This window comes from Palaemon carinicauda, chromosome 2 (assembly GCF_036898095.1).
Source record: "Palaemon carinicauda isolate YSFRI2023 chromosome 2, ASM3689809v2, whole genome shotgun sequence".
Lineage (NCBI taxonomy): Eukaryota > Metazoa > Arthropoda > Malacostraca > Decapoda > Palaemonidae > Palaemon > Palaemon carinicauda.
The window spans coordinates 44,966,004-44,993,642 of NC_090726.1; the positions used below are offsets into that span (position 1 = coordinate 44,966,004).

At 37.4% G+C, this 27,639-nt stretch overlaps 3 protein-coding genes across 3 annotated transcripts in view; 1 reads left to right on the top strand and 2 right to left on the bottom strand.

The window, feature by feature from the left end:
* LOC137624510 (lon protease homolog 2, peroxisomal-like) overlaps positions 1–3,460 on the bottom strand; it is a 69,847-nt gene extending 66,387 nt beyond the window's left edge. Inside the window, exon 1 of the mRNA XM_068355328.1 lies at positions 3,358–3,460. The gene's annotated coding sequence lies outside the window, so the exon portion shown is untranslated. The remainder of the gene's footprint in view (positions 1–3,357) is intronic.
* Positions 3,461–5,568: 2,108 nt separating this feature from the next.
* On the top strand, positions 5,569–13,038 carry LOC137624517 (PAXIP1-associated glutamate-rich protein 1-like). The gene is made up of 4 exons (XM_068355374.1): positions 5,569–5,736; positions 7,993–8,091; positions 8,765–8,918; positions 12,595–13,038. Exons 2-4 carry the CDS (start codon positions 8,019–8,021, stop codon positions 12,791–12,793), a joined length of 426 nt encoding a protein of 141 aa, XP_068211475.1. The 5' UTR covers positions 5,569–5,736; positions 7,993–8,018; the 3' UTR covers positions 12,794–13,038.
* The window catches only part of LOC137624515 (uncharacterized), a 43,046-nt gene continuing 28,389 nt past the window's right edge, over positions 12,983–27,639 (bottom strand). The window contains 10 exon segments of the mRNA XM_068355359.1: positions 12,983–13,529; positions 14,078–14,221; positions 15,122–15,244; positions 16,244–16,439; positions 17,109–17,263; positions 17,491–17,603; positions 18,987–19,120; positions 25,082–25,245; positions 25,602–25,765; positions 27,336–27,507. Of these exon segments, the coding sequence (XP_068211460.1) occupies positions 13,368–13,529; positions 14,078–14,221; positions 15,122–15,244; positions 16,244–16,439; positions 17,109–17,263; positions 17,491–17,603; positions 18,987–19,120; positions 25,082–25,245; positions 25,602–25,765; positions 27,336–27,507 (1,527 nt within the window). The 3' untranslated portion in view covers positions 12,983–13,367.

The following is a 27,639-nucleotide window of genomic DNA, read 5'->3' on the forward strand; positions in this document are numbered from 1 at the left end:
CCACAAAGTTCCATTGGCTCTCTCGATCTGGCCATTGCCACGGGGGTTATACGCAGACGAGTAGCTTGTAGCCACTCCACGGTCATGAAGGAACTTTTGGTACTCTGACGACACGAAAGCAGGTCCCCTGTCTGAATGAATGTACTCGGGCAGGCCCCAAACTGAAAAGAGAGTAGACAAACATTTAATGGTGGTACTCGCTGAGGTGTCTTCTGTTGCAAAGGCGAACGGAAATCTGCTGTACTCGTCGATTATGTTGAGAATGTATTTGTTCTTTGAAGTGGACGGCATCGGACCTTTGAAGTCGATAGCCAGACGCTCGAATGGCCTGGTAGCTTTTATCAATGTTCCTGTTTCTTTGGAGAACTTAGGTTTGATCTTAGCACAGGTTTGACATTTACGTATGACAGTCCGAGCTTCTTCAATGGTAAAGGGTAAGTTTCTCTGTCTTATGATGTGGGTCATCCTTCTGATTCCTGGATGGCACAGGTGCTCGTGAACCTGAGTCAGCTCATCTCCTTGAGTACAGGTAAGTGAAGCCACACATCCCGAGGCACGAGAGAGAGCGTCTGCTACTTGGTTCTTTGATCCAGGTCTGTATGTGATGTCGAAGTTGAAACAACTCAGTTCCAGCCTCCACCGCATTATTTTTTCATTCTTGATTTTGCCATGGTTCTTGGCGTCAAACATGAAACGCACCGATTGCTGATCAGTTATGAGTCTAAATTTACGTCCTAGCAGAAAGTGTCGCCATTTCTTGATGGCTTCTACGATAGCACATGCTTCGCGTTCCACTGCCGATTGTCGTTTCTCCGATTCTGAGAGCGAGCGAGAAAAGAAGGCCACTGGTTTTCCTTCTTGTGTCAATGAGGCTGCAACGGCGTCAGCAGAGGCGTCTGTTTCGACTACAAAGACTGCTTCGTCATCTATAGCAGCAAGTGAAGCTCGGGATATTTCATTCTTTAGTTCTTCGAGTGCTTGTTCTGCGGATTTGGCCATCGGGAAAGTTTTCATTCCGACTAAAGGTCGAATTTTCTGGGAGAAGTTCGGTACCCACTTCGCATAGTGGGATAAAAGTCCTAACGTTCTTTTGAGACTAGGGGTACTGTCCGGAGGGTTCATCTCCAGCAACGGACGCATTCTCTCCGGGTCAGGTAGGACTTGGTGATCATTCACTACATGGCCCAAAATTGAGATTGATGTTTGAGCATAAACACTTTTCTTGTCATTTATGGTAAGTCCATACTTCAATGCAGTTTCTTGAAAGCGTTTCAGATTTCTGTCGTGTTCTTCACGTGTGTGACCGCAGACCGTGATGTCATCTATGTAGGCGAACGTACCCTCTAGTTGTTCCTTACCAATAATTTCGTCGAGAACTTGCTGAAAGCAGGTAGCCCCATTGGTTACTCCAAAAGGCAAACGCGTGAATTCGAACAGCCTTCCATCTGCTTCGAACGCCGTGAATTTCCGATCAGCCATGTTCAAAGGTATTTGATGATATGCTGCCTTCAAGTCTATGGAGCTGAAGTAGCGGTAAGTAGAAATTTTCTCAATCATCTCGGTGATCCCTGGAACAGGATAAGCAATTAGGTTGGTGAATCTGTTTATGGTTTGAGAGTAATCTATGACTAATCTTTTCTTATCACACTGATCGACGACTACCACTTGAGCTCTCCACGAGCTGCGACTCGGTGTGATGATGCCCTCCTCTAGCAGCCTTTTTACTTCTTTCTTGATGAACTCGGAGTCCTCTTTGGAATACCTTCTGGATTTCACCTGTATCGGGTGACAGTCGACTGTCAGATTGTCGAAGATGGCTGGCGGTTCAATTTGAGCCGCTATCAGAGCACAAGGTGACTGGATGCTTAGCTCCAAAGGTGGTAGCATCCCACCAAAGTCTACGCTGACTTGCTTGTGTAACTGTAGGAAGTCATGTCCCAAAACAACTGGAGCCACGCAATCATCCATCAAGTGCAGACAGAACTCAGGGTATACTCTTCCACTTACAGTTAAATCGTAATTGCAACACTTGTTAAGTTTCATTGTCTGTTTGGCATTAGCCATGGTTATGCTGCAGGCTGAAGAACGAGTCACTGAGTTCATAGCCCTAGCTACTTTGGCATCTATAAAGCTTTTAAATGCTCCAGTGTCGACCAGCCCGTCCAGGGCCTCCCCTCCATTCAGTTCTACAGGTAGGACAGTTTTGTAAACACTTCGTAGTGCAGGGGAAGCTGCAGTCACAGCGGCCCCTGTTAAGGAAGCAGGGATGGACTGTGGGAGATTGTCTGGGACTACTCCAGCTACAAGATTGGAGTTAGTTGATTTACCATTATTGTTCCATCGTTTTCTTTGCGACTTGCAGACACGAGCATAATGACCTACCTTCTGACAGTTGGAACACGAGGCTTTCTTGGCTGGGCAGTGGGCTCTGGGATGTAGGGATCCTCCACAAAAGAAGCACCTCTGACCGCTGACGGCGGCAGCACACTCACTTGGATTCAGGGAGTCACTCATTTCGATCGGAAAACTGTTGGGATCCATTTCGGGTTTTGCCTGATCATCTATCAATGCTGCCACTGTGGTATTGGTTTCACTTGCATAAGACGCTGAGTGCAGTTGAGCCATTTCCAGTGCAAGGGCTTGTTTCACAGCTGTGGATAAGTCCAAGGATAAGTTCTCTAACAGTCTCTGTCGGATTGCATTAGATGCCATACCCGTGATGTATGAATCTCTGATGGCCAGTTCTTCAGCCTGAGCGGCTGTACAATCAGTGAAGCTACATTCCGAGGCCAGACCTTTGAGGTTATCCAAAAAAGCGTCTAGAGTCTCACCACTCTGTTGCTTGCAGGTGGCTAATTTGTATCTGGCAAACACTTCACTTTTCTGTTTCACAAATCTAGCCTTCAACAGGCTTATGGCAGTGGCATATGTGGTGGCACTTTTGATTATCTTAAACAGTTTACAAGATACGTGAGCACGAAGCAACGCCAACTTATCTGGATTTAAGTCCGGGTTGATGGCCGCACAGAACGCCTCAAAGTTATCATGCCACATAATCCATTTGTCCTCTGCATCGGCTGATTCTGGGTCCACATCAATCGGGCTGGGCCTCAGAAACTTGTCCATGTTGAATATTAAGCTGAATAAATTGTGGAATACCAAACACAGTTGCTGGAACGTTGGCTTTATTCAGCTTAAAGTTGTGGCAAGGTGTTGGCCAAGCAGGTACAGTGTTAGGGACTCAATGTTGCCAAGCAAGCATACAAACACCAGCAGTCACAGTTACCAATTCACACTACAAGTCACAACTAGGAAAAATAGCAAATTTAAAATAGGAAAATGGGAAGTGATATTTACTAAGCAACGAGATGACGTTGTTCTTGTAGCTGGAGCTGAAGCGATGTAAACATTGATGGCAGTGTTGCCAGATGGGGTAGTGTAGAAATCCCCAAATCTCAATGAAAATATCTCCAAAACAATACAAAAATCCCCATTTCCACTAATACATTACCACAAATTACAATTTCTCTTGATCATGTAGGCATTACTAATATAGAAATTAATCACTATACTTCATAAAATTGCAAATAAACTAATTGCGACAGTATAAGGGTTTGATCATCTTTGTTTTTCCTTCATGAAAATAGTACAGAATATCCCCATCGGACAGCAAATATCCCCAAATCTAGGAATAAATTCCCTTATCTGACAACACTGAGAATTTGGTGGCAAATCATTCGAGTCTGAGATAATAATTGAACTTTTGAACTTTAGAAGATTCGAGTACTTTCTTTTCATCAGTTTCAATATACCTTTTATGCAATTATATTAAGATATATTATTGCATTACCTTTATCGTTTAGATGAAAGAAGTACAAATCTTCAATGATAATTTTATATAACAACTTTTTCCACACTTTAAGTACTGTATCAATGTTAAAATGGTAATTACATAATCGCAAAATTAAGCATTATCCTTATTCTAATGTCTTGATAATAGATTAAATATCAGGTTATTACATAAAATTAACACAAATTTTCAATAACATCAAAATTAATAGTGATAACTTTTCCATACTTTGAAGTACCCTATTGATATTAAAGTGGTAGTTACATAATCGTAAAGTTAACAATTATATATACCATTTTAATGAATTAGATATAATTTACATTGTTGGGTATGACTGATTCTAAATGTTATAAATTCATATCTATATAAAACACAACAAGTCTTCAATAACATTTTATAATAATGATTTTATCGACACCTTGAAGCATCAATAAGTGGTGGTTACACAATCACATAGTTAAGCGTTATCCTTTTAATGAATTAGATATAAATTAAACAACAGGCTATAACTGATTATAACTGTATCAAAGTATGGTTACATAACCTTAAAGTTAAGCATTAGCCTTTTAATTAATTAAATATACTAATTTTGATTGTAGGGTTAAATGATTCTAAGTGTTTGATATTCGTAGGCCTATCTTTATAAGTAGGCCTATAAGAATGTCATAAAGATTGAAATCTCGAAAGAAATTTACATTAGAAGAATTACAATGGCGACTTATAACGCTTATATCATAACCTAGTTTTACAAATATGATGCGAATTGAAAAGTAAAATCAAATAGACAAATCTGAGCTAGATAAAATAAAAAAAAAAAACTCTTGGATAAAAGCATGCGAAAAAGAAGAAACAACGTCTTCGTCAATAATGAATATATATGGGAAAATCAAATTGAGAATAACAGAAAAAATCTGTTAAAGTAATAGGAAAACATCGATTTATATTATTTGTACTAAATACATTATAGCTAACTCATAATAAAAGATTAAAAGGTGAACAAGCAAAATGTTTGAAGTGTTTAGCAAATAAGAAATCAAGAATTCTTGACTCCATTGTTCACGAAAATACAGGATATTTAATTCTGTATTTAATATTCTATTGTTTCACAGATATATATATATATATATATATATATATATATATATATATATATATATATATATATATATATATATATATATATATATATATATATATATATATATATATATATATATATATATATATATATACAGAGAGGAAATATAAGTAAGGAAACGGGCTATTAAATGATATTTAATCAAAAAGTTCAAAGTTGGAGCAAATGCTTTTTTGTTGAACAGGCAGACATAGTCTTTTTATATTTTATTTATGACATATTTGTTTTTGATGTTGTTGATAGTTTATTATATGACATGTCTGTTTTGACGTTGTTTCTTATTTTAGAATGATTTATTGTTAATTTGTTCTCTTCATTTATTTATTTCCGTATTTCCTTTCCTCACTGGGCTATTTTTCCCTGTTGGAGCCCCTGGGCTTATAGCATCTTGCTTTTCCAACTAGGGTTGTAGCTTGGATAGTAATAATAATAATAATAATCATAATAATAATAATAATAATAATAATAATAATAATAATAATAATAATAATAATAATAACCGATCAAGGTTAGATAACAAAAAGTGGGAGGCCGTTTCAGAGACAAAGCTTCATTGGTACTACTACTGATTATGATTTATATTCCATTATGATTCTTGTTTTCCTTCGACTCTGAGTTATCGTCTGGCTTAGTGTATTAACTCCTGTTACTACGCTAATTAAAACATTTAATTAACAGGAATTAATCTATGAAAAGGGACCTAATTACGATAAACTGTACCTACATTGAGGGCTTGCTTATATTGAAGGTAAGAAAAATTCCATTAACCTCGGTCCTGGATTAACTTCTAGTTTGGGTTCTATAATTTTACTCTATTTTGTAGTTATGGTTAATAACTTAAACTATAGGAAAAGCATTTGTTTTCAGTAGAAAATGTTGCCCTAACTGGAATTATAATAAAACTAATTAGTCTAGGGTAGACGTGCACCCTTTGGTACCATGGGGTAGGTCGTATATGATGATAGCTTGTACAAGGCTGGTGGTTTTAGCCTATCCTTTTAGACCAGTTTACACGGGGGTAGTTTAATGGCATCCGCAAACTATTCCTGTGCAAAGGCAAAGGGTCCTAGTGCATACGCTGACTATCCTGGAAAGTTTACTTGCCCTTAGTTACCTTCATAGGTGAACTATCCCCATAGAAAAACAGGGCTACAGGAGATTCTTTCTCCATTTCGTCATTTTTAAGTTTCATTCCAGAACAGACTGCTTAGAAATGATGGTAACTATTATATTAACATGTGACGATACATATATCCTCTCGTCGTCCGTCTTGCTGAATCACTTTCTTATGCATAACTTATTGCAAACAAACAGTTCTCCCCTTGAAGTGATTTTGGGTAGTGTGTAGGTTACTAACATATGCCTAAATACGCTTTATTATGTATGGGGGATAACGGGCACCATTAGGAAGGATCTCCATTTTCTATGCCTGGTAATTCATTCTGATTTTTAATTTGTAATTCAAGACATATTTTCATGCTGGAAAAACTGTATTTCACCAGGGAAACAAACAGGAATACAAACTAACCTAATTTTCCACATTCAAGACACTGTAGCCTTACCAACCAGGGGGAAGGGGGCTATGTGACCCCCTCTAGGATACCGTATAGTTACTTACTATGCTCCCTGTGCGACTCTCCTAGGACACTGTGTCCTTGCCTGAAAGTAAGTGTTTTACCTTATCAAGGTTATCCTATAAAGAGCAATAGTCACAGTTGTGGCAGAGGAAGTGCTATTTTACATTGTCCAAAACTTGTCTTTTCTGTAAAAAAAAGTGTAATTTCTTGGTCTTCAAATATGATGTTTTCCACTAGTACAGTAACTACCGCAGTTTGGGGATGTGACGCAATTTATCACTGGATAAAAATTTTTCAGTAGCTTCTTTGTGTTTAGAAATGGAATGTTTGTAATTATGAATGGAAACATCATGTCAAAACAAGAGCATGAAAGACTTATGTTAAAGTCAAGAGGATGGAATTGGTGCTGTAGTGAAGTTAGGTAGGGAATTTGGCAAAAAGAATCGTGTGATATTGAAGAAGGAACTGATTGATCATTTAAGATGATCGCAATGGCCACCCAATTCTGATGATAAAAGAAAATGGGAAGCTTTAAATGATTATTTTAAGCTAAAACTCCTTGTTTGCAACAATATTTGCTTACACTATTAGAAAGTAATTCGGCAAGAAAAGCGTTTGTTGGTAAAGAATAAGAATACATGTTTTGTCGTATATGCGGGTAGTGTTAGGTTATAAGTTTGGTTTCTTTGTGTGATTTGTAGCAGGTTGATCCTAGCATAATTTAATAGTCAGGTTAGGTTTGCTTAAGTGGTAAATTCATACAGATATTAGTACGATAACCATAGCAAAGAAATAAAAGGTGTTCCTGGTGTATTTACTGATAATTAGAAAAATTCTGGTGATGTTTTTTTATTGGAAACCTATATTTGTCAAATTATACAGATGTTTAAAAGAAGAAGGTACGACTGAAAAAACTAGCAAAGAAATATTACTAAGTATTCCCCACCTAACCTAACCTAAGACATCTGTCCTTAAAATCATTATGTTATTCTTAACCTTCTGATGGTATAAATATGTGGTATTACCTGTTCCTATGCTAATATTATTGTTAAATAATCAACATTAATCTACTCCAGTTTTTCAGCTTAAATTAGAACTGGAATACAATTATTATTATTATTACTTGCTAAGCTACAATCCTAGCTGGAAAAGCAGGATGCTATAAGCCCAAGGGCTCCAAAATAGCCCAAGAAGGGAAAGGAAATAAGGAACTAAATAACAAGAGAAGTAATTAACAATTAAAATGAAATATTTAAAGAATAGTAACATTAAAATAAATTCATAGCTATAGAAACAAGGCCCTGTAAAAATTCTGATTCCTTTTGTGATGGGTCACTAATAATGGGTGTTGATATTCTGTATATATGATTTGATAGATTAGGATAAAAAACTCATCAAAACATTGTTTTCTTGAATTATTCTTACAGGATAAATACATCTGATATCATACATAATGGATGAAGATAGCTTCCAAGTGGAATGCAGTGATGAGGAAGTGGAAAATGCTTTTACAGTAACACCGAATGGTAAGCACATATTTATCGAAGTGTATTGAAATACTCTGTCGTCACTTGTAATGTTTTAGAGTAGAGTAACTTCAATGTTTTGCTATTGGTTATTTTGTTTTGGAGAATTTCTCACTGCGTTGCTTGTGAATTTTTTATTTTTGTGATATTTTCTCAATTCTCTAAGTTATTATTATGTATATTGGTCAGACAAAATAAATAAATAAATATATATATATATATATATATATATATATATATATATATATATATATATATATATATATATATATATATATATATATATATATATATATATATATTGTATCATATATTTCTTTATATAGAATTTATTTTATTTTAGGAAGAAATACCCAAAGACAGTACAGTAATCCAAACCAATGTCTTGGATAAAAAAAAGACAGTAGTCATTTAAAGTATTTAGCTATTTAGAAAGAATGTATTCTTTTAAAATTGAGTTAAAGTACTGTATTGTACTTAGAATCAACATCAACCCATCTCCGCCATGATAGCTAACTAGTAGCTTTGTATCATACTGCTAATTATGATAGTTTTATCACCCAACTAAAGTATTTTCTCCTTCATAATGTACCAGCTATCATAAATGAATATCTTTCTTCAGTAAGAAAATATATGTAGTTTTTGTAATAAGAAATCACGTTACTCCTTACAGGTTTAGAACCATGTCCCTCGGAAATCATAAGATTGTATGAAATTGTGGCCAAAGAGGGAAGCGTACCAATCAGTTGGAAATGGGATTTGGGGAGACGACCTCCAACACCTTCACAGAATGACTCAGAGAGTGAAAAGGAAGAGGAGGAAGCAAAGTAGGTTGTTTAAAAGTTGTTTTTAGCTCCGCACATCAAGTTTCATGTTACAAGGAATAAATTTCTGTTGTTTTTATGTGACTTGGTTTTTGTGTCATAAAATTGTCTAATCTTTGTCACTGGCCACCTGAAGTTAATCAGCTACTGTGGTTTCACAGCGATGATTGTTGCCAACTCCCCTCAAAATCTACTACCAAGTTTTCATGTAATTCTTCTAACAAACAGACATACAAAACATTAAAATGAACTAAAACATATGATATGTTTAAGTACTAATATTTCAGTAAAGCCAGAAAAATAGATTTGAACAAAAGTAATTAGCCACTACATTTGAGTGTAATTGGAATATATAATGAATCATCTATCAAAGTTAAGGTTAAAAATGCTATAAGAAAGAAAATATCACAAATTTTTAAGTAATTGTAATTTTCCTAGCTATGCAAACCAGTCCTTTAGTGCAAGCTGGACAGCATTTGAATAATTTTAACAAGCAGCTAAGCGACAGGCGGGAACAAGGTTAAGAAGCTCCGACCCTTCTCTTCACACATGACCTATTGGCTCAGGACTAAGAGGGGTGGTTGAGGAGAGAAGTATAGTCTAAAGGTCTCATGTTTGTATAGCTACGAAAAAAAAAAAAAATACTTCAAAAATTTGTGATTTGTTCCTATGTGAAATAAAACCATCGTCCTTTAGGTAAGGCGACGCACTACTTGGTGGGCCGGAAGTCCCCTTAGAACCGAACTGTCAGTCTACCTTGTCCCATACAAGAGCAGAGAGATGACTCCAGCAACCTTTTATCTGTCAATCATTAGGATGAATGGGCTGATAGGGCCTGGCCTGGGCAAGAAGACTGGGACATGGTCAGAGGGATCCCTTTCCCCAAAGGGGATTGCAGGCGGGAATAATATGCTGTACCTGGTAATGATGACCAAAGGGTTGGCATATATTCCCCTCCTCCCCCTCATCTAAGGAGAATGGAGGAGAACTTCTGTAGATTTTAAAGAATGAACCTCATTAGTGTAGTTTACCAGCATCAAGTAGGATCCAGCGAGTAGCGCTTCGAGAAGAGCCAATTATTCTGCCTACTCTCCAGACTTGCATCTATAAATTACCATAAACAAGATGCTTACTATCTTGTAAGGGATCTAGGCTAGCCACACCACTAGTTGAGGAGCTACCTCATGACCAATCGCAAAGGCGTCAAGGGACTTGTCAGTATTCCTGTAGAATAAGGCCCATAAAGGTGGTCTGGTGCATACACACCTGGCTGACTGCAAGATTCCTCTTGAAGGCAAGGGTGGGGCTAAACCCCTGACTTCGCGAGCTCCGGTCCTAGCTCGTACCTAGACTCTCATTAGTTGAGGCGTATGCATCATGGATCGACTCCCTTAGTCTTAAAGAGATTGTGTTCTTGACATTTCTTTCTTTGTTTTGCTTATGCTAAGGAAGAGTTCCGACACTCAGGTTCGAGGAGTGGGGTCTTCTTTAGATAGCACTGCAAAGCCCTCACAGGGCACAAAAACTTCTTTTCTTCATGCCACCCTATGTTCCACGTAGAGATAGGATGAAGAAACACTTGAACCTGGGGTCATGGTCCGGCAGGGTCCGAGTTTGGCAATGTGCTTGGCACTAGACTAAGGAGCTCCTACACCTCTCAGAGTGGGAGACTAAAGCAGAAAGACCATGTCACTTGCCTAACCTCTTCGCCAATTGTAAGACATAAAAAATAAAAAGTAAATTGGTAGTCTTTATTGACAGCCAGTTCCAGGACCATGGAAAAGAATGTCTGTTCTCAACCATGGTTAAAATCAAAGTGGGGTTGTTGAGTGAGCTTCCCCACTACCACTGGTAACAACCGGAATGCTTGTTGACATCTTGTTAAGTTTTTATAGCTGTGTGCCAATGTACACAAATTTCTATCTTCTATGTAAAGAACAAGGATTTGTATTCGTGTAGGAAAAATTATTAATTCATGATCAGAATTGAATTCGATGTACTGACCAATAGCATATTTTCTTTGGTGACAGTTGAATTAAGATGTCTCCATTGTTGCATTGTTCTCAGAATTTGACCTTATTTTTGAATCTCATTGTTTATTTGATTTGCATTTGGATGTTGGTCATATAAGGGATACAAGAATAATAAGTTATTTAAACGTTCATCTTCTGCAAGCCTCTTGCCATTGTAGAATTTTGTTCTTATGAAGTATGCAACCATAGTCTATACTACATACTGTACTGTAATTCCTGGCACATCTACACTTCCCTTAACTACACACCTTTGAGTTGGAGCCAGTACTTGTGCTTACCTGTACTGACTTGGCAAAGTGTGAAAACACTACTGTAAGGCAGTCTTTTGTACTTGCAGGACATCCATGTGCAGTGGTATACTTTTCATGAATTAAAGTAAGCTAATGAGACATTTGACAATAAAACTTACAGTAATGTCATAATACAATGAGTTTTCACATTTTAATAACTATAATGTTCATTGAATAATGTTTTTGATATGTCATTTAGTAAAAGGTCCTTCTCTGCCAGAGGTCTTCTTACCTTGCTTTGATATATTCACCTAACAATACATGAATAGATGTAGTGGGATTTGAACACTTCCCCATTTATTCCCTTACAATCATGGTTCCTTCTTTGCTAGACAGGACCTTCTCTGTAGCAATGGCTTTTCCTAAACCATCATCATTCAAGGGATATAGCAGGCAAGAATTAAGTATCAACAGGTTAATTCAATAGATACTCGTTCACACAATACTTCGGGTTTGTATATACATGAAAAGTAAGAAAAAAAATGCTGTACACTTTCTTAATGCAATAAGACAGTGATCAATTTAGATACAATAAGGTTTATGTTAAATTTACTGACACATTTATTTGGTATATTCCATTAAAAGGCACATCATTAAATACTAATGGGTTAGTGACAAATTTGACATTATTAGATAACTAATTTTGAAGTTTTTATGAAAAAAGGGAATAAATTTTCGGTACTATACAAGATGAACGGATGAGAGCAAAGCAAGTCATCAAATCACCAGAGGGTTAAGTAGAGTACAGTATAGCATTGCAATAAATAAAACTATCTTGTAGGGAGGTAATGCCATGGGTGCACTGGAGGCATTATTTAAGAGTATTTGCAGTCTCTCCCCGACCTCCAGCTGCACTTGATTTTTAGCCTTTTACTAGATCTCAAATCCCACTACCTTTCTTCTTTTTCTATCTAGATCTCAAATCCCACTACCTTTCTTCTTTTTCTATCTAGATCTCAAATCCCACCACCTTTCTTCTTTTTCTATCTAGATCTCAAATCTCACTACCTTTCTTCTTTTTCTATCTTTCCTCATTAACTTTTACCTCTTAGTGCAGGGTTTTTCCCAGCAACTTGGTGCTAAGTGGACTTCCAATCCCCAGCACCATGAATGGCACCAAATAAATATGCAACTTAAGCAATTAAAACCAAAGGTTTTACTAGATTTGCTAAGAGGCACTTTCGTAAACTGATTTTAAATTCGAATCTTTTAATTTAAAATGAAAAACAAGAAAAAGGTACAGTATTGGTAGTTGGGACAATTATTCCTTGATTGTTATTCATATTCTTTAAGGTGTTTATCTTTTATGAAAGTTTGTACTAGTACAGCTATCCTTATCTTTTACTCTATTTTCAGAATAGACACTTCTGGATTTGATTTCGACGATGAGCTCTCAACTGTAAGAATAACTCCGAGAAGAACACCCGGTACATCTGGACTGAAAGGTAGTGCAAAGAAGAAGACCACGAATTTTGAAAACATCCTTGCAAGTGTAAGAAGAAGACAGAAATTGGAAATGAGCGAAAAGAGCGGTGGTAGGAAAGATAAAAAGTGAAAGTGGTTAACTATTCATACATATTTATACCTTCTTCAATGTTAATTACTTTTGTAAACTAAATATGGGTTTATATATAGGCTCAAGACAGTATTTAAATATAACAAGTAACTAATTGTTTTAGAGAACAACTCTTAATCCAGACTATCATAAAAAGTTCAAACTTACAATTGTGAAATAAAACAAAAGTGAATATAAAATTATATTTTATCCATTATATATACATTATGGGCTATAAAACCTTACACCTAATTGCATTGTAAAGTTGATTAAAACTGGGTTATTATCCTGAAAATAGTAACTTGATCAAATTAACACATTACGAAAGTAATATATTTAACATTCATTATTTGCAGTTCGTCAAGCAAACTTCAGTAAATTGCAGATTATAAACTTTTATGTAATAAAGCTCATAACAGCTCTTTTGTACTTTGTTGTATCAAATTATAAAAGCAAACCATTCCACTGTAAGTATAATTACGAAGCATGCAATTTTGAGGATATTCAAAATTCAATTCATCCAAGGGTACCTTATTAGTTCTAGTATGTTTCTTTTTGAATAAAAAATGTGGAACTAAAATCCAACAAGTTCTCCTTGATTGTCACCAACATTATATTTCACCCAGTCAAGACCAATGGGTGCCGACAGCATTGAATCTGAAATGGCAAAGGCCTCGCTGAGGGCAAGAGCATCTGGCGCCAAGTCTTGGCATAACTTGCGAGAAGTTTCTCCAACCTGGAAACATAAGAAATATCTTGTTGTAGAAGAGCAGAAAAACCATCAAAGTTTTTCCACGATCCAGCGCAATTAAAATGAAATACTGTATTATTATTATTAAATTTTAAGCTATAACCCTAGTTAGAAAAGAAAGATGCTATAAGCCCCAGGGCTCCAACATGAAAAAATAGCCAGTGAGGAAAGGAAACAATGGAATAAACTACAAGGTAAGAAAAAACAATCAAAATAAAATATTTCAGGAACAAAAAATTTATTGAGAGAATGATAAAGTTTGTTCTCTTAATTAATTAATCATTGTCATCTAAAGTATTGCTTCGAAATGAATTTCAAAACTGAGATGAATCTATATGCTTTTGAACCAAAAAACTATACTTCTAATTTTAAACTTTAATTAAGAAATACATCAACATGCATTTCATGTCAATTAGATATTCCCTTCACATTTGAAAGTATTTCACATGCAATAAAATGTTTACAGGATCCCAAATAATAGATCTCCACCAAGGTCCAAGCATTAAAAATCTGTATAAAAATACAATACTAACCTGAGATGCAAATTCTTGGGAGACCAGGCCATATGCAATGAAATCAGCCATATTCTTCTCTACAATATCAACTAGGAAGAGATGGTGCATAAGGGTTAAAACTGGACGTAAGCTCGGCTCAGATTTTTCGATGACGGATCCAAACTGTTGGAAGACATTAAATTTTACTTGCTTTTAATATTGAGGATGTTGAGAAAGGGTTTAATTTAAAAATTAAAAAACTATGAAGTATGCAACAATTTTTTTTTTAGATCGGTGCTGTAGCACAAGCAGCCATACATAGTGCTACATATCTTATGAATTATACAATTGTATGACAGTTTGTCATGCACTGACTACATCGACTGCCAGACTCCTTCAATATTTACATATGATTACCCAGATTACAAAAGAAAATAAACATCAGGCTGCCCCCCAAAACAGGAATCTAATAGATATGAAATTATTGTTAATATGTTTATGTTGAAATACTAATACAGTATTAGAAGGATCAGGTACAGTATAAAGATTCTGAAATGGCATCCACAACTATCAAAACCTTTATTCCTCACTATGAGAATATTCGCAACACAAACTCAAGCATGTATCGAATGACTTTTAATGACGCACAGCGTGCATACAGCCTAAGCAAAATATTGGTAATATAACCTGGGGTTGTGGTGGTCGATGTGGTAACGTCCCTGACTGGTGATTGCCAGACTGGGGTTCAAATCCCACTCAAATTCATTAGTTTCTTTGGTCGCTGCAACCCCACCATCCTTGTGAGCAAAGAAAGGGGGGGGGGGCTATTGGTCTATCTGCTGAGTCATCGGCAGCCATTGCCTAGCCCTCCTTGGTCCTGGCTTAGGTGGAGAGGGGGTTTGGGCACTGATCATATGATCAGTCTCTAGGGCATTGTACTGCCCGATAGGGCAATGTCACAGTCCCTTGCCTCTGCCATTCATGAGTGGCCTTTAAACCTTTAAATGAAAGAAACTATCCAAGAGCCTATGTTAAAAAATATGCTGCCTTTAATATAAATCTAGGAAAATAAATTAAACTTACCTGGTCTGAAATGAGTCTTTCACCAAAGGCTCTCGCAGCTCCTTGCACTAGATCCGATTCTTGCATCATCCATGTTTCGAATAAGCCTTCCTTTCCTGCAGCCATCAACTTCTTACCTAATGTCTATAATGAAAGGGTAAAATTGTTAAAATTAAATCTATTACCTTGGAGTCATAATCTATTTACTCAGAAGTGCAAGCTTCAGGACTTTAGAATAGATAAAAACTAAAATAAATAGATTCCTTGATATCCTTCCCTTCTTGGACCAGCCACAAGTCTATTATTATTATTATTATTATTATACTAGCTAAGCTACAGCCCTAGTTGGAAAAGCTGGATACTATAAGCCCAAGGACTCCAACAGGGAAAAAATAACCCAGTGAGGAAAGTAAATAATGAAATAAAATAAACTACAAGAGAAGTAATGAACAATTAAAAAAATATATATTTTCAAAACAGTAGCAACATTATGATAGATCTTTCATGTATAAACTAAAAACTTAAAAAAATACAAAGCGGAAGAGATACAAGACAGAATAGTGTACCCTCAGCAAGAGAAATCTACCCCAATACAGTGATAAACCATGGTACAGGGGCCATGGCAGTACCCAAGACTAGAGAACAAATCCCCTTTAAATACCCATGTTAGCGTAGCCAATCAGTGGATACTACTAACAGCTTCAATTTAAGTTTAGACAACTTAATACTAACAATTACACCATCACTTGAGTTGGGGAGGAAAGATTGAAATACCCCGACAGTTTCTAGATGCCATTTACTAAGCACAAGGGACTACCATTTAGGAAATCTAGCAAAGCACAAGGGACTACCATTTAGGAAATCTAGCAATATCATACCACCTTACCAAAACAATATCTAAGCTATTGTCAGCTGTGGCACCCTAGCAGTACCAGCTGAACTCGGTTGAGTCCCTTGTTAGGCTGGGAGGAACGTAGAGAGTAGAGGTCCCCTTTTATGTTTTTGTTTCATTTGTTGATGTCGGCTACCCCCCAAAATTGGGGGAAGTGCCTTGGTATATGTATGTATGTATGTATTGTCAGCTGTACATTTACGAGCACAATGAATTTAACAATTTGCTAGAATTATTCAGTCACAACTTACCTTAAAAAGAAGATTTTCTCTTCTGTTCATAATATCATGCAAATACTCAATGCTAGATGGATCTGCAGGGAGGTCGGCATCGACCTTAAGGGGCTTGAAGGCAGCAAGTCTTTCCTTGGCCACCTTCTGCATCAAAACACTGTTGTCACCCTCTGCTGTCATAGCAGCGTGTGCCAAGCCCAAGAATGTACCAAATCTGATAAAATGCAACAACATAATCAATAAATAAAACAAGTTATATTAAACTTAACATTATGAATATGTAATGACTATCAAAAGATTACCATGAAAAAGTAACAACCACTACATAAGCCAATTCTGATCTTTTTCCTGAAAATACAGTTGCCTGAGGTTGCATTCAATTTCAAAAATATTAAGATTTCATAATAAAAAGCGAGTACAGTTGAGGATATCTTGTACTCATTTACTATCAAAAGAGGTCATCTCCAACTTTGTTGCTTTTTGTTGAAAAAATAATAGCACAAGTAAATGGAATTTTTACATTCATTATAATCAAAATGTATAAATTCATTAGAAAGGAGATCAGAAAGCTGAGCAATTGTATTAATGACATGGGGTTGCTTATTATGGTTTATTGTACACTATGTCTCAGTGGTTTTTTAAGGGTAAATTTACGTTGCTTTTCGTACACTATTGTAAGTAACAAGTTTTGGAACTAGATAACTATTTAACCATAAGGTACAATTGTACTTTAAGGAGACCATTCTATTAAATAATCAATTCTCAGCAAAGGGCCTATGGTACTGCTTTCAGTGTACCATAAATGGCAAACCGTCACACCATACTCTCATTGGTTCCTGTTATGTTGAATTCATCGTACGAAAGTTAAACAAATATCACGTACCTGTTACACGAGAGGTATCCTTGACCTCCACATCGTTCTCTGCAAACAGATACCACTTCTTCTAAGTTCCACGATGCAAGAGGTTTGATTACGCAACACATTGTTACTACCTCGGGGTGTTCCGATCCGTCTGGTTTTTGGAAGGCCCATCGTCGCTGGTTGAAAGATAAAAATAAGTATGATCATAAATGTCTTTAATCATTTGAAGACACACAGACCATACAATTCTAACTAGCTATTGCATTTTTTAATTTCCTAAACAAAAAGAATATAAGGATGAACATAAAAGGTCTTTAATCACTTGATGAGACAGAATATACAATTCTAACTAGCCATTGCATTTTTTAATTTCCTAAACAAAAATTATCTTATTCATACTAACCTTTACATAGTCTAAACCAAAGTTCATGGCATAGGTTCTAGCCAAGAGAGGCATAAGTGCTCGCTGTTGCAACTGGTACTGAAGGATCGACATGTCGGATTTTCCTTTGGGGCCTGTAAATATAATCACGAAGCATGAAATACGATTTTAGAGTCCTTCATTAGAATACTGTACATAACTACAATGCAACTGCAAAAATTACTGATACAGCAAAATCTCAATTAGCTGGGATATTTTATCCTTAACCTAACAAGATACCGTAGCTGTAAATTTAAAAGTGAGGTGCTTTAGATAAATGGCTGAGGACCAGTAAAGAATCAGGGCTGAGTTTGTAACAGCCAGTTTTGGAGATGGCTTCCAAGGCCTAAAAGAAGCTATCGTATTTTAGGTGTTAGATGTTCTGCGCCACAATTTTCTAACTTACCTACATAATAATTGACTTGATGCAGTAAATCGATTCTACTCCTGAAAATTCGGTTATTAAAAGTTTTCAGGTACTATATTACTTCATCACAGAAACCAATGTCTTTCGATATGGATAATATTTTTAAGTGTTCCTGTTCATCACTGTCATTTTCTTTTGCAGTAGGCAGAGGAGGTATATAATATCCTGGGTTTCTCTCAATATGATCTAGCAATTTCTCAAAATTCTACTGAGGAACAATACTCCCACATTCTTCAGGGATGAGACAAAGTTATTTCCAACAAGAGCCTCAAATCATGGCATCATTGTCCTTTTGAAATTTATTCTACTCTCATAGTTATGACCTTTATCTCCATACATTACTTATATGACTGTACAATAATGATTGGGGATGTAGTGTTGACTTTTGTTTACAAACATTTGTAAAGATAGCCACTGTCTATAAAAAAAAAAATAACAGGATCTTTATCATAATATTTACTACTATTTCCATATTCACCTTCAAACCAAAATCAGCATACAGTATATGTACAATACAGTACTAAGCAAGCTAGCATAGCCTCGAAAAGGTTACTGGAGTAACATTTTCACTCACACTCATATTTGTGTCATACACATGATACCTAGGAGTAAGCTACTTTGAGCAAAATAAAATTAAGGTTGCATAATTATCATGCTGGAAACATTTGGCTTTGTGGGATAACGAATCAATGTATACTATATAAAAAGGTAGAGTACAGTATTTGTATGAGTATAACTATAAATTTTTGGATTTTCTAAGTATTTAGACTACAAAATTCAAATAATGCAGGTTATTTCAGAGTTTAAAACATTTAAATTTATTTTCAAAGATTTTATCATCAATACAAATATCCTAACTGGTGCTCTAATGTACTGCATGACCAATAAAACGAACTACATTTCTAGAGTCAAATTCAAATGTTTCCAAAGACTCCAAAGTTTTTGAAAATTTCAGGTCCCATTCTTTGAAAAGAAGTATCAATCTTTTTCTAAATGGAACATCCAAAATAAAAATAAAGAATGGATTTACATTGTACAATAGTTAACTTACCCACAGTAAGTCGCGATGCAGAGTATCGAAGAGCGACAGCAAGAGAAGCTTTGGCACCGCCCATAGACATACTAGCGATGCAGATGCGACCTGACAATAACTGATCGGCTACTGTGAGGAATCTAGCTCGAGAACTGAAAATAGTTATAATAGTCATTAAAGTTTTTAAATCTTTGGCAAACATCAAGGGCAAAGGCCATACAATTATTCAATCTTAACCCTTTTACCCCCAGGCTATTTGGAAATTTCCAACCCTTAATCCCCAGGGGTTATTTTTTTTCAAGCACATTTTGCAGTATATTTTTTTTAAATTGCTCTAACAGCCTTAATTTTTGTCATAGAGAGGTCAGGTTGGTCTCATTTTCTTGGAAAATGCCTGAAGTTTCTAAAATAATTATGATATTTTGATTATAAAATAAATTTTTGAATATACTTACCCGGTGAATATATAATAGCTGACGTCTCCGACGGTTCGACAGATTCCAAAAACTCGCGAGCGATCGCCATGAAGGTTGCGGGTGTGCCCACCAGCGCCGACTATCGGCCAGATACCGCATATACTTGTAAACAGCTCCAGTTCTTCTCAGTCCCCTAGGTCTATCGGGGAGGAAGGGAGGGCCTTTAATTTATATATTCACCGGGTAAGTATATTCAAAAATTTATTTTATAATCAAAATATCATTTTTAAATATTAAACTTAGCCGGTGAATATATAATAGCTGATTCACACCCATGGTGGTGGGTAGACCAGTATTAATACAATAAAGGCGTATATGCTTAGAGTTTTTGACAGTTATATCATAACAAAACCCAAATAAATATAGGTACCTGGTAAGGAAGCTGACTCTGACGATTACTCTGCCTTATTAGTCCGCTTTCCTCACGAAGCCCAGCCATCCTCTCAGGATGCTGAAAGATTCCCAGGAGCTGTTGTATCCAGGGCGACCACCCATACAACAGGACCTCATCAAAACCCTTAATCTGGGTGCTCTCAAGAAACGACATTTGACCACCCGCCAAATCAAAAAGGATGCGAAAGGCTTCTCAGCCTTCCGTACAACCCAAAACAAGATTAAAAACATTTCAAGAGAAGATTAAAAGGATAGTGGAATTAAGGGAATGTAGTGGTAGAACCCTCACCCACTACTGCACTCGCTGCAACGAATGGACCCAGTGTGTAGCAGTCCTCATAAAGAGTCTGGACGTCTTTTAAGTAAAATGAAGCGAACACCGACTTGCTCCTCCAAAAGGTCGCGTCCATAATACTTCGCAGAGATCTGTTTTGCTTAAAGGCCACGGAAGTTGCTATCGCTCTTACTTCGTGCATCTTGACCTTAAGCAAGCAACGATCTTTTTCACTTAAGTGGGAATGAGCCTCTCGGATTAAAAATCTAATAAAATACGATAAAGCATTTTTAGACATAGGCAATGAGGGCTTCTTAACTGAGCACCATAAGGCCTCAGATCCACCTCGTAAGGATCTGGTACGAGCTAAATAAAACTTAAGAGCTCTAACTGGGCACAGTACTCTTTCAAGCTCGTTGCCTACGATCTCTGATAGGCAAGGTATATCAAAAGATTTAGGCCAAGGACGAGAAGGCAGTTCATTTTTGGCCAAGAAACCAAGCTGAAGCAAACATGTGGCTTTATCTGTAGAAAAGCCGATGTTTTTACTAAAGGCATGGATCTCACTGACCCTTTTAGCCGAAGCCAAGCACACTAAGAAATGTGTCTTGAGGGTGAGATCCTTCAGGGAGGCTAAATGTAATGGCTCAAACCTGTCGGACATTAGGAACCTTAGGACCACGTCTAAGTTCCATCCAGGAGTTGCCATACGACGCTCCTTAGAGGTCTCGAAGGACTTAAGGAGATCTTTATTATTGGACAGATCTAAGCCTCTATGTCTGAACACAGAAGCCAACATGCTCCTGTAGCCCTTAATAGTGGGAGCAGAGAGGGAGCGAACATTTCTCAGATGCAGGAGAAAGTCTGCAATTTGGGCTACAGAGGTACTGGAAGAGGAAATGGATGATGACTTGCACCAGTCTCTAAAGACTTCCCACTTCGACTGTTAGACCTTGATGGTAGATGCTCTCCTAGCTCTCGCAATCGCTCTGGCTGCCTCCTTCGAAAATCCTCGAGCTCTTGAGAGTCTTTCGATAGTCTGAAGGCAGTCAGACGAAGCGCGGGGAGGCTTTGATGAAGACTCCTTACGTGGGGCTGCCGTAAGAGATCCATCCTGAAAGGTAGACTCCTTGGAACGTCTACCAGCCATTGAAGTACCTCTGTGAACCACTCTCTCGCGGGCCAGAGTGGAGCAACCAATGTCAACCTGGTCCCTTCGTGAGAGGTTAACTTCTGCAGCACCTTGTCTAGGATCTTGAAAGGTGGAAAGGCATAAACGTCCAGGTGAGACCAGTCCAGCAGGAAAGCGTCTATGTGGGCTGCCTCTGGATCTGGAACTGGAAAGCAGTAAGTCGAGAGCCTCTTTGTCAGAGAAGTCGCAAAAAGATCTATGGTGGGTTGACCCCATGTCATCCATAGCTTCTCGCACACAGTCTTATGCAACGTCCACTCCATGGAGATTACTTGTCCTCTTCTGCTGAGGCCGTCCGCCAAGACATTCATTTTCCTTGCACAAATCTCGCCAAAGGAGAGATGTTACTTGCCTTAAATGGAGTTCCTTCTGATCCGTGGATCAAAGACCCGAGCATTCCAGACTGTCCAGTGGAGCTCCCTAACCCAAATCCGATGCATCTGAAAACAACACATGGTTTGGGTTCTTGATCGCAAGAGAAAGACCTTCTCGAAGTCTGATGTTGCTGTCCCACCAAGTCAGACATGTCTAGACTGAGTGGGAGATTGGGAAAGAGATACTCTCTAAGCCCTTCTCCTTGTTCCAATGGTTTAGGTGAAATTGGAGAGGGCATAGGTTGAGTCTCCCCAGAGAGATAAACTACTCCAGCGATGAAAGAGTTCCCACGAGGCTAGTTCAAACTCTTACAGAGCAACTGTTTTTCTCTTGCAAGTGAAGGACTTTTAACAGAGCTTGTTCCATTCTTGCGGGAGACGAAAAGGCCCGAAAAACAGACACTGTATCTCCATTCCCAAATAAAGAATAGTCTGGGATGGGGTACTGTAAGTTACAACTTCTCTACGTTCACTATGAGACCTAGCTCCTTGGTCAATGCTTGACAGGCAAAGTCCACACGCAAAGGAGCAGCAGTAGCAGTCAAGGAAGCGACGTCATGTCGCTGCTGAAAGGACTGACCAGCAACAACAACAGGAGTTGATGGACGCTCGACGTCAAGTCGAGACTGCCTTGACTGCCTAGACTGAGCAGTCAAAACAACCCTTGACTGCGGTGCTTGACGCTCAACGTCAAAACAAGGCAACTGAGCTGGTTGGCGAACGTCCTGAACGTCAACACGAGACTGCGGCAGCGCCTGAACGTCAACACGAGACTGCGGCAGCGCCTGAACGTCAACACGAGGCTGCGGCAGCGGCTGAAAGTCAACACGGGACTGCAGCGAGTGAGGATCCAAGTCACGTGACTGACGTGACAAACTACCGACATCACGTTTCATAACGTCAAAAGGACGAGTAAATGCTCGTTAGGGTGGCTGACGGCCAGAGTCTCGTTTAGCGTAACGGCGACTCGAAAGCGAAGGTTCATCGTGAACCTGCTCAACGTCATACTTCTCCATAAGGGAGGCAAGCTTAGTCTGCATGTCCTGCAGGACAACCCATTTAGGATCAACGGGAGTCGGAACGGGCCGAGACGACGGTAACGTCTGTGTTGGCAAAACATTGCCTTTACCGCGACCCTCGGACCCCGTGTTACGCTTGCGTTTAATAGGCGAACCGTCTTCCGACGACTGCAAAGGGTCAGAGCTGTCCCCATGGCTACAGCCAGGACGCTGGACCTGTCCTGAAGGGACTGACTTTCGCTTAAAGGGTCTAGAAACCTTGCGCCAAGGTTTCTTTTGCGAAAAGTCTTCGGATGACGAGGAGAAACTTCGTCTCTCCTGTCTTATGGCAAGGACGTGCTTGCCGAGCAACGTCTGATACCTTTGAGGGAACGTCTGTTCGTTGGTTTACACTCCTCACTACCTTAGGTCCTACGACATTCCTTCTCCCTGGTGCATGGGAGCCTGAAAGAGGTCTCGGACTAGGCAAGTGACAAGCACGAACAAACGAACCCTCCGCAACACAGCACATGTTTTCTAGCACTCACTTCACTGATATCGTATTTTTCAATAATTTCACATTAGGCATGAATAAAACTGATATCTACCTGAAGCACGCAATTCTCCCTTACATCAAAAGGTTATAATTGCGAAATGAGTCGTATAATGTAAGCACATTAGTACAAAATGAAACACACATGCAAAAATCAAAAAAACATATACATATATATCGAATAAAACGGAAACATATAAAGTTAAAAAGGATCAGTGACTGGGGAGGAGACTAAACTCTAGTTCACTAAAGACTACGTTTTCAATCTCTCACCGTACAGTACCTTGGGACGAGAATAAAAACTAAAAACGTTTTATCCTTTCTCCCCGTACAGAGACTTGGGACGAGAGTAAAAAACTGAATCGAGAACAACGTTACTCGCTCCCAAACAACTTACTTGGGACGAGAATAAAGATCGGATCGTTCTCTCTTTCTCTCTCTCTCTCCGTCTCTCTCTCTCTCTCTTGTCACACACAAGAGAATTGCCCACTCACCCTTCGTCAATAAACAGGTTATTTGACCAAAGGAAAAAACTGAAAGGACTAAGAAATTGAAAATTAACAAGTTCCTTTGAATTAGTATTTAAAACACTTCAGTTTGAAAGAAGAATGAACAAAACGTCAAAATCGATTTACTCTTTCTGCAAAGTGAAACCGTGATTCTCTCTCTCTCTATCGTAACGATAGAGCGCAAACTGCGTAGCATAAATAAACCAAACGTTAGTTCATCTTTGAAAAAACAGCACGAAGACTATTCAAAGAATATCTTTCTTAAAATATTTTCTAAAAAATATTCATTTCATAACTCTTACAGAGCAAATGATTTAAACTTAACGAAAATAAAAGTTGAATGGGCTCAACGTTGTTTAACTTCGGTTTCCAAGTTAGGACCGCCTACATCTCGGACTAGGGGAGGAATAGGTAAAGGCCGCATATAAACAAAACATAAAATTTATCTTGATGTTTAGTATAAATGGGAAGCTAATCGAAGAGGCCTAATAAAGGCGGGTGAGATATAAAATATATAGAGGAAAATCTATAATTATCAACAATAATTTATAACGTGATAAAATAATTACTAAAAGCCTAAAACACACTTCCGTACACTGAGGGAAGGGTCGGCCATCTTTACTCTATGGAAAAACCAGAGATAAAAAAGCAAGGGCAAAACACTTTTACTCTCCTTTCAAAAGCATTTCTTTTGAAGATAGTATTGAATAATCCAACACGGCGAAAGCAATAAAACCAAAACCAAGTACTTCACCAATTCGGTAGAAAACTCGAGGTCATAAAGCGAGTGGAATCGACTTGTCGATGAAACCGACAGAGAAGAACTGAAGCTGTTTACAAGTATATGCGGTATCTGGCCGATAGTCGGCGCTGGTGGGCACACCCGCAACCTTCATGGCGATCGCTCGCGAGTTTTTGGAATCTGTCGAGCCGTCGGAGACGTCAGCTATTATATATTCACCGGCTAAGTTTAATATTCAAAAATAAAAAATATGCAAGAAAAAATTTAAATAGCAGTTTTTTGCAAGGACGTACCGGTACGTCCATGGGGGTAAATGGATGAGTTTTGTGAAACGTACCAGTGCGTCCTTTGGGGGTAAAAGGGTTAAATACTAAATTTTCAATGTTTTAAAGTATCTCTTCAAGGATAAGTCCTTGATTTTTATTGTGACATGCTGTGAAAAAAATATCTTTTCAAATTTATCAATTAAAAAAAAAACAGGTTTTCTATCATTTACAATGAACATTCATAGATTCAAAGACTGGAGCTTTGTGTACATGATAGTTTACAATAAAAAATTCTAAGCTCAATAAAAACTGAATTACTATTGTCAGCTAGCTTACCTTTTAATTTGTGAAACAAACTTTCCTTCTTCCGTGACATCACTGAACCTATTTAGAAGATTTTCACGAGGAACACGGACATTGTCAAACACTAGTTTGGCATTGTCAACACCATTTAGTCCCATTTTGTAACCCATGTCTTCAACACGAACATTAGGCATTATCTAAATAGTAAAAAGAAATACCTAATAATTCCTTCATAGAAGTTATAAAAATTTAATGCTAAAAGCAAAATTCCTACAAGAAACCTTAATGTTTTGACATTTCATTGGTATGGAACTCAAAAAGAGAATTTTTCCCACTGACATAAAGATTATTTACAATTACTTTTATATCAATAAGCACATATTCAAGTTAAAAAACAAGAGTACTTTCTGGTATGTACGGAGGCACAATGCTTTTCAGCACTGCGATTTTCTACAAAACATTCCCATATGAAGGTAATCTCTATTAATCATGTAATAACTGTTCAGTTTAAGATATATTTCAAAAGTTAGACTACAAATGTAACAAAACTTACATTCAAATTATCATCCCGGATGCGAACAAGAATTCCGTGAATGCCATGATTTACACCTTCTACGGTCAGCTGTGCAAATACTACAACGTGCTTGGCGTGGACGGCTCCATTGGTGATCCAATATTTTTGTGCCAGTGTAGAAGGAGTGTTTATAATAAATTCACCTAGAAGTATCAAATTATTAAAAGCAATCCAGTCATGAATTACATATCTAAATATTAAATCCTAAGGCAAACTCAATTTTTATTATTATCATTACTCGCCAAGCTACAACCCTAGTTGAAAAGTAGAATGCTATGAGCCCAGAGCCTCCAACAGGGAAAATAGCCCAGTGAGGAAAGGAAACAAGGAAATAAGAGAAGTAATCAAGTAATTACAATATGTTGTATTTTATATAAGGGGGAAGAGGTCTGAATAGTCCACCTATATCTGGTTTAACCAGATACCAAATTAACATTCTTCTCCTTCATGGTTGGAATGGTTTATCAGATCTTACTGAATAGAAAAATCTATTGATTAATTTAATGATCGGACAAACTCAAAATGAAGATTCAGACAAAATTTCTTTCAGGGATAAGTTTCCAGAACTTGTCAGTAATTGTGTCTAAAAAATGGACCATCACAGAAAATATGCTCGTTGTCAGTATTATTTTTCATTCTAGCATTGGATTATGTAAATCATTCATCAGATACCCAGTGGTAAGAGTGAACACACTGAAGACAGAATATCATAATTTTTAAAAAGTAATTTGTATTTTTCCTAGCTTTACAAATCTGAGTCCTTAGATAGGAAGTAGTTTTCAACGCGAATCTGGTTGCTGTTGAATCATTTATCTAAACCTGATCAAGTTACTATCATTTCAGGCACTGCAACCTTGGTCTAAATAAAATTTACACAAACTTTTACCATACATAAGCTGGAATTCTTCTCTTAGAAAATAGAAAGTATCCCTATTGACATACCTTTCTATAACTCGGCACACTGGGATGATTTCATACCCATGGCAAGAAGGACAGAGAGAAAGTGGATTTACAGCCATTATAAAAAAACCACATTCAACGTCCACCCTATCACGGCACTTACAAATCTCTTGCTAACACCCATAGCAATCAACAGCCAGCATTCATTTCCTCACAGAAAAACAAATTTAAAAGTTTAAGGGCGTAACAGTACAACCGTACTCGTTACGGGTAATCTCACAAGTAAAGAGCTTCCGACAGGTGAAGGGGGGCAATGGCTTCTTGCCCTTGCTCACCACCTGGCGTTAGCCTTTTCGTTAATGATTTCAGTAGCCAGTTCCAGCTCGCGGTGAAAACATATTCACTACCCGTACTTAAGAGGACAAAAGGTTTGGATATACGTAGGAAGAAACTTTAGTAGAGCAACACTTTTCTGAGGTAAAGTAGTGAAAAAGGATCTAAATGACAGGTGTACAGCACAGTATAGTGGAAAATACTTGCCTAGTTGCTATAAAAAGCACAATGCGAGACTATTTAAAGATAAGGCAACAGTAAACAAAAAATAATATATTTAATTGGAAAAAAGGAATACACACTGTACAGCAAATTTAATAAAGTTGATGATACAACAGCTTTGAATGCATTTTTAGGAGACTTTTGTCAATTTGATTGGTCATATGATATAGCACTTCTATACTTCTCCATAGATGTAGGTTACAATTACAGTTTCATACTATTTCAACAAATTTCAACGATTTATTTGGATGTTCTCACCTGCCTCCTTGTCATACACGGCTGTGGTCTCCATTTCTACGGCGTTATTACCGTATCCCAATTCTGTCAGGCCAAAGCATCCAATGTCTTGCAAATTATCAATGCCAGCTAGCAGTTTCTCATGATGTCTTTCTGTGCCAAGTTTCAACACCGTTCCTCCAAACAGATTAAACTAGAAAAAAGAAACATACAAAAAAAATATCAGAATTTAATAACTTAACCATTTTACTGAGTTGAAGTGATTGTCTCTTTTTAGGCTGCCTACAAAAATATATAAAACAAGAAGTTTTTAAATCATTTTATG